Genomic DNA, 21,529 nt, shown 5'->3' on the forward strand with positions numbered 1-21,529 from the left:
CAGTTAAGCCCAAAAGGCCATTTGAGATTCAGATCTATTCTAGGCATGGCAATTGGGCGACTTCAGTGCCTCTTTCTACCAAGATGATGCTAGCCTTGAAGGGGGGGCTGCAAACTCAAATGTCAACAGAAACCAGTCAGGCAATTTTATGGGATGAAGCAGGCCAGGAGCCCGAAGAGCTGGAGTGAAGCCCCATCTAGAGGAGACAACGACAATTCAACTCTACCATTTTCCTTGTGGGACTGGTGGGCTCTGGATGCTAGATTTTGTCATGTTTCAAAAGAACCCATAAATTCAAATTATTATATTCAATTGTATTTTTAATATAATACTTAAACTCTATTTGTCCATAAGTTGACCACTTTTTTATTGAAGTATAGCTGATACACATAAATTTTATTTTTTAGAACCAAATTCCTGATCAAAGAAAACACATCCTTAATCTTTACCCTTTGACCTACTAGCTACTGGTAGGCTCCTGTTCATTACAATGTTAAATTATTAGTAGTAATAGTAGTGATTACTTGTTTATTAGTAATACTAGTAATGTATTCCTTTAGAGCAATAGGTCGCAGCAGGGAGACAGAGTTATCAAGGATGTATTTTAGTGCTTACTCTTAGAGGCTATTTAGTGCAATATTTTTTAATTGGGTCATCACCTTTGCCTCAAGATGTTGATTTTATATTAGACATTTTGATTTGGAAAAGCACATACATAGATCTTTTAGAACCTACATGCAGATGCATGGAGCATGGATCTCTAGAGCGACAAAAAGGTTTGATTCAATGGGATACTTTCGGTTGGTGTCATCTGTAAGTATGATCCATATCTCACTGTTGTGATTTCACTTCCCAGCATATACCGCTTGTTCTCAGCAGACCGGAAGCGAGTTGAAACTGCTTTAGAGGCTTGTAGTCTTCCATCTTCAAGGGTGAGCATGTTGCTTTTCTAAAATTAGCACTACTAAATAGCTGTGAATAATCATACTGAAACATAACTTGCCCACATATTACCCAAACACTTTTTTTAAATTAAGAAAACCATAGGACTCACTTGTTAGTATTTACAATATATGGGGCCACTGTAATTATATTTTCTTTCATTCCCATAAACCCAATATGCTGATCTAGAAAGACCTTTGTTCTTTGTAAATAATGATTTTTAAAAACCATCTAATAGGGGAACCTGGGTGGCTTGGTTAGTTAAGCGACTGCCTTCGGCTCAGGTTGCAATCCTGGAGTCCAAAAATCAAGACCCGCATCAGGCTCCCTGCTCAGCAGGGAGTCAGCTTCTCCCTCTGACCCACCCTCCTCTCATGCTCTCTGTCTCTCTCATTCTCTCTCTCTCAAATAAATAAATAAAATCTCTTTAAAAAATAAGAACAATAAAAACCATCTAATATAAAAAGGTATCGGCCAAGAAGTGTTATATTGTTAAGAATTTAAATTTCTCCTTAATAACAAATCGTTTGTTGACATCCCTGGAGACTTTAGCTAATAATTATGGATTATGATTAGGAAGATATTTGAAATAACAATTTCATCGTATTCCAACCTTTTTAAATGTCTAGTTTTAAAACGTGTAAGTTAATAAGCAATTAACATGGTAGCACATGTTTAGATGTAAATATATTGACATACTCTGCAGGGCTGTGCCCACCAAGTTTTTGCTGGGAGGGGTGCAGGTTCAGTTTGGAGACCACCTACATTGCTCATATGGTGGTAAAGTGGATGAGAGAAAAGCCACCTAGCATGCCTTTTTTTTAGGCCCAACACATTGGAAGCACTCCATATATGTTGCCCACCTAAATTAATTTGCCTTCATTTCAATGCATTTCTATATAACTGGCTCTAAAATTATTTGTTACCATCGTTTCTGGGAGAGCGGAGTCTGTTGTATGAAACCTTGTTCTCAGGCTATATGCAGAACTTGCCTTTCTATTGCAAATTATTTTTATCCTAGTATCTAAGCAACAAGTAAGCTCTTTCCCAAGGATAACACTTACACTATAGGGAGAAACTTTGAGCCTCTTGAAACACTCTGGCAATGTTCAAGTTGCTTTGAATGAAGTTAAGAAGCCATTCCTAAACTTATCATTAGGTTATGAAATAGTATTGAGTGCTATTATTAAATTTGTCAGCCCATTCTTGTTGTGAATACTTTTCAGAAAAGTGAAGTTTATTAAGGACTTTGGTAGGTAACAGAAAGAAAAGAAAGAGTTCTCCCCCACTCTGAGTTTCCTGCTGTAGGTGGAAAGAGCTGGTGATGCTGCCAACACTGGACAGAGCCTTGGAGAGGCTCCCCCAAACATTTTAACCTTCACTTTCATAAGCAAAGTAAAATGATCGAACTTATTGTTGCTCTTTCCTAGATGCTCTGGGGTAGGATAGAGAGGCAAGTTAAGGTCCCATCATTTGCTCAACAAATTATTTCTTGAGCTCTTACTACCTGCCCTCAGGCACTGAGAATGTGGTAGTAAACAAAATATGGTCCCAGGATTCAAGGACCACAGAATTTCTGGGGGCGCTCCTCCAACACGTGGACCAACACAAGTGTAAATAGGTGGGGTGGGGAGTGGTGCCAGGAGCAAAAGGCATGTAGTGCTTCCATTGCGAATAAGAGAGAATCATTCCAGAAAAAGAAAACGATGTGTGCAAAGCCCTGAGGCTGGAAAGCATTAACCGATCTGAGTAACAAAAAAGACCTCTGCATTTAAGCAGAAAAAGGAAGCTTGAGAGATGAATTTAGGAAAGAATTTTTTTCCTCTGCAATTGCTCCTGATTTTACCTCTACTGGATTACATCTTATGAATACAATGACCAAAAATTTTAACTTATTATAAATCTAGCCAAGGGAGAAAGAATAGAAAATGAAGCTGAATAGAAAATCATATCCATCAACCAATTCTCTGTAAATTGCAATTTTCTAAACAATTGGATTCTGACAATTCAGTCAATAAATATAAATTGAGTTTTTACAATCCACTATGTCTATTATAGGTTCATGCTTTCAGACCAATATCAACTGGAGACATTTTTAAAAGAAAATGAGATTCAAATAACAGGACTTATGTTTAAATTGAAAAAAAAAATTTATCTTTAATAAATTAGATGTTATGACAATTTTCTGAAAACAAATTGGAGACTTTTTAAAAAACAGAATAAACCTCCATTATGAAGTCTTGAAAGATCATTATTCATAGTAAAGTATACTTTACTTGGAGGACTTAGGACTTGTAGAATTAGGATGCTCTCAAAAGATCTAAAAACCAAAGTCAGTTTCAGAGATAGGAAGTAAATATTTCCCTAAATGACTATATTTTAAATCTTTCTTGTAATTTCATATCTACAGAACAGCGGTTCTAGAAAATATCCACTAATTAGCAAAAAGATTCTGGATACACTGACAAGAGGTGTTTTAAACACTCCACAGAAGAAAAGGTTATATAAATGGTAGATAGCACTGCGTATCTCGGAGCCTCATTTCATAGCCAGTGGTCGTTCAGACTAGATTGAATTGTGTTCTGTAAATAGATACATTACCAGAAACACAGTGGATATCCTGTTGAGATTTTTTAAACATTATCTTTGTGCACATTGTTAGGGATAATTAATGCACTTGAAGTTGTATCCTGGCCAACACGATCCAGTGGAATAACACATTCCTTTAGAGGGTACTCCTTTAGAGATTACAGTTGCTTGCCAAAGTTACCTTAATTGTTAAAAAGTAGCACTGTATCTAAAAAGAGAGACAAAGCAATTACTGTCCTTCTATTAATAATCCAAACATATTTTCCAGGGAGACCTTCGGAGACCTTTCCATATTCAGAAAATTACCATTTTACCCACAAACTTTCTGAGAACTGAAAGTAGTTTACTTGTACCAAATTCCCTTTGATTTCAGACTTATTAACTTGAAAATAGCTCAGTGACATTTGGAGTTGTATTATAGTCATTGCATAGCACTGGCACTTTAATGAACAAGATAGGAATAAATCCATGGACAGTTGACCCCAAAACAACACGCATTTAAACCTCATAGGTCCACTTATATGTGGATTTTTTCAGTAAATACAGTACGGTACTGTAAATGTATTTTCTCTTCCTTATGATTTTCTTAATAACGTTTTCTTTTCTCTAGGCTATGTCATTGTAAGAATACCATATAGAATATATATAACATACAAAATCTGTGTTAATCAACTACTGATGTTATCATCAGTAAGGCTCCTAATCAACAGTAGTCTATTAGTAAAGTTTTTGGGGAATCAAAAGTTATACATGGATTTTCGATTTTGTGACAGGGGGTCAGCTCCCCTAAAACTCTGCATTGTTCAAGGGTCAAGTGTATTTGTTTTAAAAATAAATTTTACTGTATTTATGAACTTATATGTAACACCAAGGAAAGCAATGATTATTTTGGATTTAAAGAATACCATAGGGGTACCTGGATGGCCGATTAAGCATCCAACTCGTGGTTTCTGCTCAGGTCATGATCTCAGTGTCATGAGATCGAGCCTCACATCGGGCTCGGCACTCCGTGTGGAGTCTGCTTGAGATTCTGTTTCTCCCCCTCTGTCTCTCCCTGCTTGTGCTCTCTCTCTCTCTCTAATATAAATAAATAAATAAATAAATAAATAAATAAATAAATAAATAAATAATAAAATCTTTTTAAAAAGAGTACCATAAATTTACTAAAGAATACAATAAATAAAATGTTAAAAAAAAAAAAAAACTTCTCCCAGGATGACTATAATATGTTGCCTTTCTCCTATGCCATACACCCAGAATATAAATCAGAAATACAATCATTTATGTAGCTGTGACTCTTAAAATCACTAATATCAAAATTCTATCTTTATATCACACTGAGAATTTGGTGTAGTATGAGTAAATTTACTTGTAATTATTTCGTGTATTCTATGGCCAACTCAACTTTTACCTTATAGCTTTAGAACAAAAATACTGAGAATTAAGTTGATGTGAACATTTAATTTGTTGGATTACAGTATGAGTTATGGAATCACACAACCTGGATTCAAAGCCATAGTGGCTCCACACACACAGGACCTTAGACAAGTTTTGTAAGCTGCCATGTCTGTAGTATTTGCATCTGAAAAGGGTCACAACCACATAGAGTTGATATGGGATCAAATGAAAACATGTAAGTAACACTCTGTATGCATGCACACAATAAGTGCTCAGTAAATATTAATTATTTTCCTCTGAGTAGTTTTTCATTTGCATATATGGGGTTTTTTTCTCTCTCTCTTTTTTTTTTTTTTAAGATTTTATTTATTTATTTGACAGAGAGAGACAGCCAGCGAGAGAGGGAACACAAGCAGGGGGAGTGGGAGAGGAAGAAGCAGGCTCCCGCAGAGCAGGGAGCCCGATGTGGGGCTCGATCCTAGGACCCTGGGATCACACCCTGAGCCAAAGGCAGACGCTTAATGACTGAGCCACCCAGGCACCCCATCTCTTTCTTTTTTTTAGTTTAGCATGTGGATATGTCATAACTTGGTCTATGGAATCTGGAAATACAATCGCCAACAGTACTACTATCAAATTTTAAAAGAATCTTTTCCCTTGAGGGATTCTTTGTATCCAAGCATGGAATTGAAGCAACTTCATTTTTAAAGTTTGCCAATACTTTGCAGTTTCTGGAATAAATGGGCCTGATTCAGACTATATTACTCTTCTTGATTGTACATCTAAAAAATTCTGATGACAATAGCAACAAACAACCACTGATGATCTGTTTTGTATTGGAAGCATGATGTGGTGGGCCAAGTCTTAGACTACAAGACAAAAGACCTAAGGTCGGGTACCATGTCCTGGTTTTACCAGCAAACATTGATTGGGTAACTATTATATGCTTGGCAGCATGCTTGGGACACAAAGGAATTGAAGAAGAGATAGTCACTTCACTCAAAAATTCACAGTCTAGTAGAAAATCAGAAATATAAAAAACCTGGGGAAAACTGTGTGATAGATTCTATAATGAAAGTATGTAAATGCAGATTGTGGATACAGAAGAAGAATGTGCCATCTTTAGCTGTTGTGGTCAGGCAGGATTACAGAAGAGTATCTGAACATTAGGTGTGATCTTTAGAGTGTTGGATTGAGGGCTTCGTCCTGCTCAGATAGGACAAAATGAATCTGTTCCATTCACTTCGCCAAATCATGAGATCCAGGAAAAGAAAATAAATAAGATTTGTGAATTTCAGCCTTGTTTAAGATGTAAGGACTTGTCAGTAGCTTTTCTACAAACACCTCCCCTATACCCTTTCAGTTCAGCTTTCAACAATGCTCATTTTAACTATGTCTCCAAAAATATTTTTTCTCCTATTTTCCTACACTGATCCCAAAGGCTTTAGGATGTCCTCATCAGTCAGGTTGGGCAAAGAAAAATGAGGCAAAGAAAATCAGCTGTATTGAAATGGTTTCTTTTCTATGTGCTAACATCTAACTGGTAATAAAAATAATATTGTGTTTATTTAGATTGTCTCATTAATTTTTCATCTTTAATAAGAAGTCCTAATTCACAGCTGGTAAATAAACAAGGGTTAGAGTTTTAGGAAAGCATATTGTTCTATGAAATTATGTGTATGGAATCTTTTATAAATGACTTCAGTTGAATCTCATATCCTATGGGAATTCTATTCTATCAACTTCCACCTTTCTCATAAGTTGCATTTATTTATTTAGTAAGTATTTATTGTGGACTTACTATATGTTACACACTGGAGATCTAGCAGTTAACAAGCGACACACAGGTTCTAGTTTGTGTAGTTCTGCAGGTTAGCAAGAAACAGAACCATACACCTGGGAGCACAATACAGTTAGAGTGGTGAAATATCACACCACTGAAATGTAATGGTAACCCAGAATGGAAGACAAAACCCGGTTCAGGAGGAAGAGGTTTTAAACTAACACCAGAAGAGAGAAAAAAATAAGACATCAATAAGACCCAGGTATACTGATCCTACATTGGACCACTGCTATGTAATGGACCTTGCTAGGTATAATGCTACATGTGTTGTTTGGTTATCTCAAAATTCTGTTTTGCAAAATAGATTTTTTTTCCTGCTCTATAAATGGATTTAGTAAAGGAAATATTATTTTATTCATTCATTCCACAAATATGAGACTCTTGCTGTTTGCCAAGTGGTGAGCTAAGTTCTCTTATCTGTTAGCAGGCAGTGTATAATTTCAGGCAACAATTTTAGGTATTTCTATAAAAGTACATTTCGAAACATATGCATATGGTAAAAGGAAGGGTTTTTTTTTAAGAGCTTGAAAATAAAAATAATTATATAAACACGTACCTGAAATAGGAAAACAGCATGAAGAATGTCTTTCCTGTTAACAAAGGCTTGAATACATGCTTCCGGTTTCCATGGCAGCCCGACTAAACAGAAAAATAAGTCATAGAAATGACTTTTTATATCAATGACTTGCTTCCCAAATGGTAGGACCAAGGGGAATCAGTGAGAAATAATGACTAGTGCTGTCCTACTTGCAAAAACTGTTTTACAATTTATCAGATTACTTAAACCGGAAGGAACATTGTTTGAAAAAAAAAAGATACAAAATTGAAATTTATGTTTGCATTTTGAAAATGTCTGTTTCTGGGTCCTTTGCTCTTTAAAACAAATTCATTCAAACATCTGCTAAATAGCACATAAACAATGTGAATACTCTTCATGCCACTGTACACTTAAAAATGGTTAAAATGGTCATGTATATTTTCGAAAAATTTTTTAAAAGAGTAAAGCTAAAAAAGAAAAAAAACAACCTAAAAAAAATTGCTGAACAGACCCTGGTTTTGCTAAGTCTAACTTAGTAAATGTACTTTAAAAATTACCTTAACATCCCCTTAGAAGAGAAAACTTAGGAGTTTTCTTATAATGAAAGAGCAACAGAAAGTATGGCTTTTGATTCCTTAAAGCCAGTGTCCAAATGAACTCTACAGCTGGCCGCATCGATGTTTTCTGAATGTTTACCCTGACCTGGAGAAAGAGGAAGGGGGAGACAGACATGAAAACAGGGACGGGGCAGGGGGGGTAAGATAGGGAAAGAATAAGACATTTCACTGACCCTGTTGCTTTATTTCCCAGAACGATTCAATACCTCAAGAAGATTTCACTCCAGAAGTGTACAGAGTTTTCCTGAACAATCTTTGCCCTCGACCTGAAATTGATAACATCTTTTCCGAATTGTAAGAGAACAACACAGCATTTTAACCCACTTTTTTTTCAGCTTGCAGGGGTGCTCGGGGTGGCTCGGGCAGGATTTTGAGCAATAGAGGGAGACGAAAGAACTCCTTGGGCACGGTGTATGACAACAATGCTTCTGTGTAATTTGTTGGAGACAATCAACATTCCTACCTCTGAGGTGCAACCATTGCTTTTAATGAGTGAATGTTTGCTATGATTTGTTGCTGGGTGTTGGTGTTTTAGTATGGGGGGGGGAGGGGGCTCTGTGTGGTTTGAAGATCACGGCTAGAATAGAGCATCTTGGCTCAGGGAGGTAGACGCATGATGGAGGAAGCTCTGACCAGGGAACCAGTGGGGTTATGTCTTGAACATACATTAGTAAAATGAGAACTCTGGATTGCAAAGAACCCTCCCAGCTGAAGGTCATTTGCTTTTATTTTAGAAAATATATAGGCATTTCTTTAAAAAAAAAAGAAAGAAAGAAAGAAAAAAAAAAAAAAGAAAAACCAAAACACCAGGGCAAATGCAGGGCAGTAGCAATTCACCTTTCCTACTTCACTGAAATCTACATGATGACAGAAAATCAATCCAAAATTTATCAACAAAATAAGGATTTTTCTTTATGTGGAAGAAAGGCCAGCAGTGCTAAGAATGACACTGGATATACTCACTCTGTAATGTTCATTGCTCTCAACGATGGATTGAGCATCAGCAGCAATTGTTACCATTGAACTTATCTTTGGGTTGTCAACAGGATTGAAACTGGAAGCTTGAATCACACTATGTTGAAGACTTACCGATTTTTGCTGAAGCGTAACTTTAATGAAAAGAAAAATGTGTCCAGTTTGTTGACTTTTCTTTAAGTAATGCGTGATAAATACATCTCTAAATGATTAAGTGAGATATGGGGATTCGATGACTAAACCAGCAGTTTAGCGTCGTAATCAAAAAACAACCCATACCTCTATGTTCAGTTGCGAGTGGTGCATCTTTACACACCAGATGCGTGGTTTTCCTACTGTGGATTTGCTTATGCATCTGCTGTACTTGAAGGGCTTTGGGATTTAGTGGCAGTGGTTGCAAAAGATATTGGCATCCCACAGAATGCAGCAACTGTGATGACGCAACACATGTTTTCAGGGTAAGACAGGGATGTCCAGATAGCATGTATGGCAGGCTTCTGTCTCTCTATAGAAAATGCAAATATATGAATGAGACTGGTGGACAAATATTCTAATTTCTGTTTTTTAATTGGTTTTAGTGGTGCCAAAAGCAAACCATACCTTACCGTCGATCAGATGATGGACTTTATCAATCTTAAGCAGAGAGATCCCCGGCTAAATGAAATACTTTATCCACCTTTAAAGCAAGAACAAGTCCAAGTATTGATTGAGAAGTATGAGCCCAACAATAGCCTCGCCAAAAAAGGTCAGTCCACTTTGCCCCACACTGAGGGAAGCTGTGGTTTCCAATTGTGAATGGGTCACCCCCTGGTAGGTATCGACATCAAGGACTGTTTGGGTCAGTTTCCCACATTTGTATGCCTGCTTTCCTTTCTGTCTTAAATCACTAGTGGTTCAATTAGACTTCAGTGTGTGATTTTGTTGTTGTTGTTGTTATTGTTGTTATGTGCATGTATGTATGTAACATATTTTTTTAAATGTCTAATCATTTGTTTTTGTCTTAAATTTACCCAGTGACTGAATGCATATTTCTCATTCAGGAAATCTTAAAGGTTGGCTTTGGGGGGGGCATCTGGGTGACTCAGTCAGTTAAGCATCTGACTTGATTTTGGCTCAGGTCATGATCTCAGGGTTGTAGGATCGAGGCCCGTGTTGGACTCCATGCTGGGTGTGGAGCCTGCCTGAGATGCTTTCTCTCTCTCAAAAAAAAAAAAAAAAAAAAAGGAACATTTAAAGGTTGCGTTTTTGGCTGTGTTTCTAGAAGTTCTGTAAAATGACCCACAGCTTTTCTAAATCTCTAAAACCAAAGAGAATATTTAATCCATTAGACCCTTATTTTAGTTTAGTTTACACTATTGATGAATTTTTCCACTTGGGAAAATATAAAATTTAAACTTTTATACATTAAAAAAAAATCAGTGTTTGTAGAAAAAATGATTAGTCTAAAATTAATATCAGAAAGACAGCTCTCAGTTGCCTGGAAGTTATTAAGAAATTTATGTTTTTGATTCTGAAGAACCGAATTGCCAGAATAAGATCATGATGATTTACTTGCTGGGAGTTTTCAATTATACGTGACATCACTGTCCCTGAATCGGTTCTTCAGCTTTCTCTTTACCACTAAGACCACACCTCACGTGGAGTGAAATATCTTCATTGAGGAAACTGGTATGTTGTCACTGATGTTATTGTAAATTGCCTAAATATTCCACAGAGAGGAAAGTAAAGTACAATTAACCAGTTATTAAGAAAAAATAAATTGCATGTTAATATGCAGGCAGGTCCTAAGGAACAGAAATAACTCTGGCAACTCACCATCATTTATAAGTATGGTTAACATAAAGGTAAATTAAAACGTCTTTTAACCCACTGCATTTATTCTGGAACTAGTCCTCTAAATGAAAAAAAAAAAGAATCTATTAAGTATAAAAGTAAAATATTACCATTAACTTTATCCTACCTGTTTTTAGCTGGGTACTTCTTACAGATGAAGTTTTTTGGTTTTTGTTCTTTTTCACGGTCAAGCGCTTTGCCTTTGTTGTCATCATCCTTATTGCTGCCGTAGAGGTGAGGTCAGTCAAAGGAAACGGCTGACCCAGCGATGTGTGTTGGCATTGTCAGGCCCACCCCCCTGAACTTACTTCCTGATACCCTTCCGTCCCCAGCACCTCGGAGATGGCATTTCTCGTGAGCGTTATGCAAGGAGTAACTCCTTGCAGATTTCACCAGGGCAACTTGGAATCTGAACTTCATCAAAAATAACTAACGCAGTGTTATAACAAATCCAACAAGACCTCTAAAAACAGCCCACAGCACGAAGGAAACAAATAGCTTTTGTGAAACCAGTGAGGCACTTCAGAGCCTAAACTTTGCCACTCCCTCCACTTTTCACATCACACTGCCCATGGTCTGTGCCTCAGCCGGTGTAGGACACCTCCATCCATCATACCCTGACCACCTGAAGGCAGTAGAGGATACAAAGAGAAAAATTTGTGACAGATTATTGTAAGGCTCTGTAACCCTGGCAGAACCCATTTTGATTCTAATGGAAATTCAGATGATATCTCTTAGCATTTGCAAGTATATTTAGTGCCATCTTATAGATATACTAGGTATGGATTCCATAATCACAGCAGGCACACACATTTCAGGTACATTTAAGAAACCAAATCATTTATTTTTCTATAACTTAATATGATATTGATGATAAGCCTCCATGTCGGCCCTGATGTGATTTTTTTTTAAATCATAGATTTCATTTCTTAACCCAAATACTCTTGAAAGAAAATGAACTTGACAGTCCTTTGTTTGCTGCTTTGGGTCTGTTTATGTTTGCAAAGATACTATGGAAAAGTGTTTTAATGGGTTGACTGTTATTTCATTGTCAAAAGGGTAACGATTTTGAAATCTTCTTTTGTAGGACTAAGAAATTGCTGGGTTAAACCTCAATTCGCTAGTAATTACGAGTTTTAATAATTTTTTTATCCAAAGATGAAAATCAATTTTTAAATTTGATTTTGCTGTTCACCTCTGATGTTTGACTTCAGGATTTTTTCAAAAACTCTCTTTTGTGTCTTCTTTATTTATAACATAACTACAAGTAAAATCAAACAAAGTACAATTTAAGAAAGTACTGTTTGATTTTAATACGATGACTGGTATGGATTTGCCAGGAAATTAGCGTTCATTCATTATGTGACTTTCAAAATGTACATTATCATTTTGTAAAGAAGCAAACCAAAATTTTGAGGTCAAATGACTTTACCAAAGATCTCATACTAAGATGCTCTTTGAGAAAGCAGTTTTTAACTTTCAGTCAACTAGTTAATACATTTTGATTACTAAACACATAAGAAAACAAGTAGGATATTAGTAGGATATTATAATGTAAGTATACAGTGTAAATATATTACATTGTGATATATTAATAAGTATACTTAGAATAAATAAGATAGAAGATAGAAATCAGTATATTACATTATATTTTTTCTGCTACTTTCATTTTGACTAGTTCCTCAAATGTGCACAAGCATTGGTTATGTTGACCCACGAATTCAATTTCAGTTATCTGAAAAAGACACTTCCATGTTGCCTGTATTTGTTATAAAATGCTAAGAATAAGATGCATCCATAATGTACATATATAACAATATAACTATATTCTCTGATATTAAGAAACTTATCTTTTAAAGTAGGTGTTAAACTTTACACAAAGTTGCCATATGAAGATGTTTAGTTTTCATATGCACTTCACATAATTTTTAAATAGGAGGTAATCTAAAATTAAATGAAAATTTTTCAATATGGCCAAATGCCTAAATGCTTAAACGGACCATAGGTTAGTCGATTAAACATCGATGTGTGAAATGAAAATGCAGAAGGGATGATAGACTTTGACACTTTGTGGGCCTGCTGTCATTGGCAAGTTGGCCACATTTCCATGCTGGAATTTCTGTTTTTGAAGATGTATGTATTGGTTATAAATAATCACTGGGTTTCTGTGTAGTGTAAGGCCAAATGTGCACGTTTGGGCTCCACAAAGAAAAAGTTTGAATCTTGTTGCGGAAAATACTATTCTCAAGGGAGTTTGGTTTATTTTTATGATTGAAAAATCACACATTGCAAAATGCCTTGGTCCTTCATGTTGTTTGCACTGGAACAAAATGTGTAATACTAAACCATGTTTAACACAGGAATACACAATGACCCTGGCCTCTTCCAAACCAAAGGGTCCTGAATGTCAGTTTGAAGACTAATGTCTCCCAAACAGAGTTTGTTTTTTTTAAATCACTTATGCCTTTTAGAAGGAAGGCAATGAGTAAAATTAGCATGAGAAAGAAAGAATTGATGCCTTAGGTAACAGACTGCAGGTTAGATTGAACTGTACTTCTGTAAAAGAAAGCCAAAACTCATTTTAAAAAAACCAAACCCAGAGAAAACAGTTGAGTCTGATCACATTTTTATTTTTCTGTGAAGAGCAGATGTTCGTGAGTATTTGTTAAGCAATTGAATTAATATAGCAGATTATGATATTAGCAGATGTTTCAAGCTATGTTCCTTTTTTTTCATCGGTTCTTCCTCCTAAATTTTTATAAGGTGTTTTGTACAAAAGCTCCCCTGCTTTGTTGCAATTAAATCATCAAGGTGAAAGTCACTGAATTAATAGTTAAATTGTTGAAATGAACTCAAAATACAGTAGCAAATTGATTTGGTTTTCAGCAAAGCAAATAGAAGTTCAGGTATAGCAAGCATTTCTGCTTCAAATCAACCTACGCTAATGATTATGTCCGTAGTAAAAACCTATTGCATTTTCAAGATATGTATTTTAAATACTTCTACAATTGAACTCTATTTTACTATTATTGTCCATGGCAAGATGCACCCAGAGTGTGCTAGAGGCAGCACTGGACTTGAGAGTCTTGCCGACTGTACTATTAGGTGGAACTCCTTCAATAGAAAAATGACAGAAACTTAACTCAAACTGAAGCACAGAAAGAAATGTATTGGTGCATATGAGGAAAAAGTCAAGGAGTGTTTTGTGTTGTCTCAGTGTATCAATAACCAATGTTGTTAGGCTGACCCTTGTGGTTCTTAGTATGATTGCAAGATGCCGTTCGCCAACCACCACCATGTAACTTGGAAAAAAATAGATGTTTATTCCTTATAAGACCTGGAAACTACTCAGTGCACCTGGGGCCACACATGGAGGTCACTTGTAGAGAGAGAAATGGAGCACGCTCACAAGCCTGGGTTCTGTTTTTATAGGGTTTTGAGGGTGCGTGCCTAGGGTTTCATGAGTTCACTCTTCATTGGTGAAACATGAAAACATAAGAGCAGGAAGAGAGAAGACAAGTGGCCCAAATGGCCAGTTATTGAAGTAAACCAAACTTTCTAAAGCAAAGGAGTCTCAGTGTGGGGAGGAGGCCTGACTCCCCACCTAGTCAGGTGGCCGGCAATGGGTTTATTCAAGATAGTTGTCTTTGAAGTGGATGGCTTTTGAAATGGATGCCTCCACAATCAAAGCTTTAGTCAGACACTTGCACTACAAAAAATAAAATTTAAAAACAACACCACTGTCAGGATTTACACTGCAAGGTGTTAATGAATTCAGGCCTGACTATATTCTGGGGCTCAAATGATGTCATCAAGAATTGTCTTTCTTCATCTCCAGTCATTTTCTCTGTACGGGGTTCGTGTTAATATACTGGCTTGGGAAGACTCTCCTAAAGTAACAAGAAAGCCACCAGCAGCTCCAATACTGAAATTATTTTTACTCGTATTTCCATCAAAAGTACCAGAAACCCGAGCCTGGCTTAAATTAAGCAAGTCACTGCTGAAAGAGGATCACTGTGGCCTGGAGAAGAGAATGTAATAATTGGGCAGACTTGGGTCACCTGACTCTCTGTAGAGCCAATGAGGAGGCCACTACCTGAACCACGTGGTTTGGACTGACAGTGGCAGGAAGGTGGTCCCCTGAAATTCAGTCCAGATGTGCTTCCCAGAAGGAGCAACGGCCGCCTCCCCAGGCAGATAAAAACAGCTGATCCCACTAAACCTGGGTCAGAAATGAACAATTCATCCCCAGTGTTTACTTCACCTTAGGAAGCCATTTAACCTTTTTGACTGACCCCACCCCTCGTTCTCTCATTTTTTGAAAAAAAATTCCCTGAGAGAGTTGCTGGGAGAATTAAGTAAGTTGCTCATGATAGGAAAGTTGCATGTATTTATTGCTGCCTGCAAAACCGTTGTTGACTTGAACTGATGAAAGTGGTCCTTGGCATTTATGCCAAATTATTTCAAACCATTTATGGATCTGGAAGTGTGATTCACAGCACTGGGCAGAGGCATTCCTGAATGTTGCCGTCTCTTGGCTAAGAGGCTTATTTCAATTATTGCAATTAAGAAGAAATTAGAATCCTTTGATGATAAAGGCTGAAAAAATATGGCCAGTCCTATCTGTGCACAAATGTTCATTTCTGACTCAATCAGTTCTTTTATAAATATTTTTATTAAAATGGAATTATAGTTTAAAATGTGAAGATTTACACTGGAATTTTACTACTTACTTCATCACTTAATTTTCCTGGTAGATTTTTTAAAAAATCATTATTTTCCCAGCACCATTTCTGGTTAGGAGGTAGAAGTTATAAAAAACATGATTATTTTTATTAATGTCTACTGTTTATCCTTGAGAAATCAAACATACATAATTAAAGGAAAAAGAAAAGTCTTAATGGTTAAGCCAGTTAACCTGGGGCAAAGGACTTCACTTGCTTGGGCTTTAAGTTCCTCATCTGTAAAATGGGGTGATACCAACATTAGCAGACCCAGGTGTTCTTCCCATGTCCCTTGACACTCATTGTTGCAACACAGTCAGCAGCTCCACTACAACTAGGACTTTCCCTAGAGTTGCCCACAACTGTAACTTGCTTGATAATGTTCCCTTTACTAGGCCACCCACCTTCCCCTCCCTTCATATTTCTGTACTCTTCTGCTGTTATTTCTTGGAGTTGCCTCCCAAACAAGTTACTGGCACCCAAATCCTTGTCTCAAAGCCTACTTTTAAAAGAACCAACAAAGATAAGCAACTTTCATAAATGGCCCTAACAGAATCAGAAGTGAGCACTGAGAGAAAAAACACGGAAAGAAGCAGTGCCCATGGCTCATTCCTTCCGACCTGTCACATAAATGTCTTAGTTGTTACCATTCACAAAGGCCTGGCCACTGGCCTCAAATCATGGGCTCTCCTGTCTATAAGGACCTAGCATTTTGCCCAAACTTTCAGAAGAGGCAGCTAAGGAAGCGACAACGTTGAGACTGGGACCGTATTTTCTGTGCCCCCGTGCAGAGTCCTCCCTCCTACTCCAGACCCCGACTTGGGGTCCTCCATCAGGACTTACTAAGAAAAAGAGATACAAATCAACTATTTAGAAGTTAGCAGCTGGCTTCCACAAAAGTCATTTTCAAAACCTGTCTTTGATGTAACCTATTTTATTCGTGTTTGTTTCTTCTAAGCAAGTCTCACAAGAAAGGCCAAGGGGTAGGAAAAAGCTTTCAAAGCACTCTTTTGGCTGAAGAGAGGGGGAGCCTGGCATGTAGCTGGCTCCCCCTCCACCTCATTCTCTGCAGGCACTTCTCCCAAAACCCCAGGAGATTCAGGATGCTCAGTTTAAAAACCACTCATGTGGAGGACATATTGACTGGTTAAAGATCTGCCTCACAATTCAGACGGCATCCATTTAAATATTTTTGTAGAGATTACCTGCGTAGCAGTACAAGAAATAAAAGAATTGAATGTATAGAGTCAACTCAAACGAGATAGATTTTCTTCCCAAAAGACAAAGGCAGATGCAAAGTGGATGGCGCAGCCAGTTCTTTTCATGCCTTAATTAAGTTACTACACTGGGAAAGTGGCTGAAAAGCCACTCTAGTATTTTATTGATTAAGATCCCATTTAAACTCCACCTATTGACTTTCCAGCCTCTGTGGAAGGTCACAGAAGAATGACATTATCATCTGTGAGTATATTCCAAGCTCCTCTTGACTCTGTGTTTCATATGTTCATAGACTTCTCTACATTTCCAACTGGCTAAAATGAAAAAAAAAAGTTTCAGGAGAGCCAATATGAGTCCATTGTTTCATTAGTTGACTTGGTAACTTGCTTCCCTTTTCCCCTTCCTTGATTGCATTTCCTCTTTTCCCAGGAGGCAGAGGCTGAGGAGAGGCATATGTCTGGCTGAGGAGGCCTGGGATTTTTCTCCTCCAGACTTTCTTTCAGTGACCTCAATGTCTGCCGAGAAGCACAGCTCTAGCCAGAAAGTCACATCCATGTCCATTCACAGTTGAAGTGGTCTTTGTTCAGGAAAAAGAGCAGTCAGGAAAAATATAAATCATAAAAGACTAAGTTGAAGGCCGGTTCCAAGGTGCGGAGAAGTGAGCTTTGTAGCCAAATCGACCCCAGACTGCTGAATTTTGTTAAAGCCTCTTTCCCTCAGCCGACTGTTCCTTCCCTGGGTGCTTTGCCATTTCATGTGAGAGCTGTCAGAACAAAGCAGATAATGGCTACTTTCCCCCGATGTAACCTCCCATCAGAACATAGCATCACTAGTTGCTGACTATGACACCTTCCCCTTCTCAGCAGGGGACTATGGCTCAATTAAAAGGAAGAGCTTGAGAGGTTACACTGTCCTGGAGAAAGGCCCCAATGTCACACACATTTGGCCCCCAACATCTGCATTATCCGTGGTCTACTATTGTTAATAGTTGATCTTGCACCAAATCAGTGGGAGAGAAAGAGATCAAATGCAGAGTGAACCAACTTCAGGGAAAACAAACCATGTCTACCAGGAATCCAGATGAGGTGAGCTGTGGACCATTTACCCTAACACTTACCAGCTGAAAAATGTGCCACAGCAATAGGTGAAATAATGTCAGGAAGCTGAGAATGGCCAATAATTTCATTAATTCATTATAGAGATTCTAGGAACTCTGTCATAACTCTGAATCACCCTGGTCTCCAGGACTCCAGTGTGAAAGCAAAACAGAGTAGAGATAACATTATTTTAAGATGAAGCCTTAACTGAGGATGATGGACAAAATCAACCTTCCCACCTAACACTCTACCTTACATGTTGAAAATAAGCCAAAGATGCTTCTTACTACTGTCGCTGTATGTCTTTGTTTGGGTTCTCCCAGGTGCCAACTCTGGGAGGATTCAAGTACAAAGAGTTGAGAGATGATCCAATAGAAAGTGAGAATAAGGAAGAGAAGTCAGCTAATAAGGTCATGGAACAGATCAGTTATCCATATGCATAACTGGTGCTCAGTCCAGGGATGGACTCTAGAAGCCAGTGTAGAACACACACCTAAGTTTCCCAACCATAGTCACTGCGGGTGATTTTAGGAAAGGTTAATCCTCAGGTACTTCCAGCCTGCGCCACAATCAAAGGAGAACTCCTCTAAGGTACATTGAACTCTTTTCTTTATTCTAACACATACTTGATGTAATTGCATGGACATTTTAATCTAACAAACATGTATTACCCACCTGGCTTAAGAACTACGAAGGAGTGGAACAAAATCAAGATAAAGTGTATCTTAAGGAGACTATAGTTTGGAGGGGAGATGATATATACAAATAACTGTAATACAAGATAAAATGTAAAATACCTCCATTCATTCAGCCAGTATATGTTAAGTGTCCTTTAAGCGCTAGGGAAGCTTGGAGGGAAGGGGAAGTTTTGTTTATTAAGGTTTTAGGGAGTGTTGGGAACTGCTTTAAGAAGGGAATCTTTCGAAGAGGAAAGTGCATTCGAGCTGTATTTCAGGAATGCTGAGACATTTAAAGCACTAAGAGATAGTATCCTCTAAGGAGCTCATCAGAAAGCATTAGCGAGCACATATTCTGGGCCTACCTTTATGCTAGATGCTGGAAGAGACGTAAATGAAAGTGAGGTTTGGTCCTTGCACTTAGAAAGTCAACGTTGAGCCAGACTATGGCACATAACCTTCTGGTTAAGAATCTAGAACATTTTGCCTCCTTTGCCTTATGGTCAGGAACCATTGTAAAGGGTCTCCTCTGATAGAGCAATATGGCAGTGCACTAATAAAATGCAACAAACTGTTCCCAACCCTCTGAGAACCTTTAACCCTTAACAATAAATCAGTAGTTACACAACTCCAGTGTAAAAACTCCAAGCCTGTGTTTAAGAGCTCAGGGTTCTAGGATAAAGAAGATATATACAGTTGACCCTTGAATAACATGGATTGAATTGTGTGGGTCCACTTATTAATGGATTTTTTCTCAATAAATACAGTACAGTTCTGTTAAACAAATAAAAACAAAAACAAAGATTAATATTCTAATATGGATTCTGTCCTTACCTAACCACATCCATTTAAAAGGACTGTTTAATCTCACTGGGGCAGAGCTTGTTTATCTCTCATGTTAAATATTAAAACTTTGTCTTACCTACCAAACAGAACAGGGAGGAGTAAATAAACACACAGACGTGAGAACATTTTGATAAAGGGAAAGTGTTAATTCAAAGTTAGGTGTTATCATTAAGAACTTTCACACAAACCACATCAACAAGTTCAACTCAGTGCAAAGGGAACTTAAGAGACACAGAAAGCCAGGACAGCTGGGTGAGGGGTTCATCTGCAAAGGCTTTTGAGAAAAGCATGTAGTCATTTCGTGGACATTATCACACAATATTGTGGATTTGTATTTGTACGTACTTAAGGCAATAGAACAGATTTGCAATGGAGATGGAAGAAGAGTCTGTAACACGGACTCCAGGATGGGAAAATAAACAGATAATGAAACGGCCAAGTTCATAAGCTCCGCAAAAGCACAGTTAGTTGGCAAGTATCGTAGGAAAAGTTTGTGTCCAAGCAAAGGTTCTTGAAAAGGGGACATTTCATACATTACTTCTGAAAGCAGACGAATAGACTTCAGTGAGCCATGGGATAGTAAAACCACCTGCACTTACTTTCTCTGAGCTGGTCTAGCAGAACTCACACAAGGGTTACAGCAACATGAGCCAAGGGAATAGCTTTTCTGTGCTGTACTTGGAAGTGACTTGGGAGGTGTTAAGCCACTGGACCAGTAGCATTCCAACATGCTCTGGTATCATGACATTAAGAGTGAGAATTGAATAATGATGAATGGATTCTCAATCACCTAATCCCAGTGACATCCAAGCATTTGAGTGCCAGATCCTGCCTAATTGGCATTTGGCGCCACAGAATGTGGCTGGTGGCCATGCTAGCTGGCAGACACATTGTCCAGTTTGCCCATCTCAACTGTGCGATGACTTTGTGTGGATTTATAGGCTATCTGTCTTCCAGGACTGAACTTGTAGAAATTTCTCTGTGCCTACGGGCTTTGAAAGATGTTATTTGCATGTGTTTGACTATTTTTATTTTTTTTAAGCTAACCTGTATTTTTTTATTATTATTATTTTTGCCTAACCCACAAAATAACGTCACATCTTCTGTTTAGCATTTTTCTGGTCCTCACGTTGGCATAACAGCTTTCCTGTTGTATTTTATTTTTCTTCCTTAAAGTTAGACTCATGAGTTGGAGAATAAAAATGCTAGAGGATGCCTTTAAATCACTTGCAGAGATTAGAATGTAAATGAAGTCTTGAAAAGAATTTTAGACCTTGAGAGACAAACCCAAATCAAAGAGCTAATCCTCACGCCTCTGCCAGATGGGTCACTTGTCCTGCCTGAGCCCAGCTTCTTTTAACAGATTAAAGTAACACTGTTCAGAGAGATAAGTAAATCATGGGGGGAAAAAAAATCTCTTCCTTGGTCACATTCAGGGCTATTTTTAGGACTAATCCAGGAGCGTTCAGATTAAAGCCAATTTCCACGGAGGCAAGACTCCTTTTCATCTTCTGTGTCCCTCATCCAGGCCAGTGCTGGGAAAGCTATGTGGATAAACAGCATCAGCCATACTCAACACCATCTGTCTCTCTCCTTTGCCCCGCCATGGGCTCCTGGAGATCCAGCACTCACACTGTGTACCCCTGTGACCTCCAACAAGCTACTAACCCCTCTAAGCTTCCGTTTGTTCAACTGAAAATGGAACGGGGTTTTTCTCATAGGATTTCTGTGCCTCGCACATGGTCAGTGCTCGTGAAGGTAGCTCCTTCTCCAATGATGATGATGATGGTGATTATTGTTATTATTATTACTATTTATCTTCTCCCAGATTATGTATGGTGTCCTCTACAGCAGGATAGTGTTTTGGTTAATAGCACGGAACACAAACCCTGACTACCTGGGTTTCAACCCCATTTTATCCACTTGTAAGTTGTGTGATGTTAGTCAAGCCACTTGCCTCAGGTTTCTCATCAATAAATTGGACATAAAAGTATTACCCACTTCGTAGAATTATCATGAGAATGAAATGAGTTAATATTTGCATATACTAAACAGTATAGAAAGGTTTGTGAAATAATATACTGGAAATAGATTCAATTAAGAAGCTCTTCAAAGGCTAGTTCTCTCTTTCTTCCTTCCATATCCTGCTTGCACTTATATAAAATATTTCCTTTCAAGTCAGAATCCATTAGTTAAAAGAAAAAAAAAACACTGTGTTTGTAAATACAACCA

The 21,529-nt window shown here is 37.7% G+C and overlaps 1 protein-coding gene across 5 annotated transcripts in view; it reads left to right on the forward strand.

The window, feature by feature from the left end:
• The window catches only part of PLCB1 (phospholipase C beta 1), a 661,698-nt gene that overhangs the window by 450,016 nt on the left and 190,153 nt on the right, over nt 1–21,529 (forward strand). For all 5 annotated transcript variants that reach the window (XM_045808882.2, XM_045808896.2, XM_045808890.2 and 2 more), the window contains 3 exons: nt 857–932; nt 8,121–8,221; nt 9,481–9,647. In XM_045808882.2, the coding sequence (XP_045664838.1) occupies nt 857–932; nt 8,121–8,221; nt 9,481–9,647 (344 nt within the window). The remainder of the gene's footprint in view (nt 1–856; nt 933–8,120; nt 8,222–9,480; nt 9,648–21,529) is intronic.

Source organism: Ursus americanus, chromosome 22, assembly GCF_024610735.1.
Source record: "Ursus americanus isolate L20-20 chromosome 22, mUrsAme1.1.p, whole genome shotgun sequence".
Taxonomy (NCBI): domain Eukaryota; kingdom Metazoa; phylum Chordata; class Mammalia; order Carnivora; family Ursidae; genus Ursus; species Ursus americanus.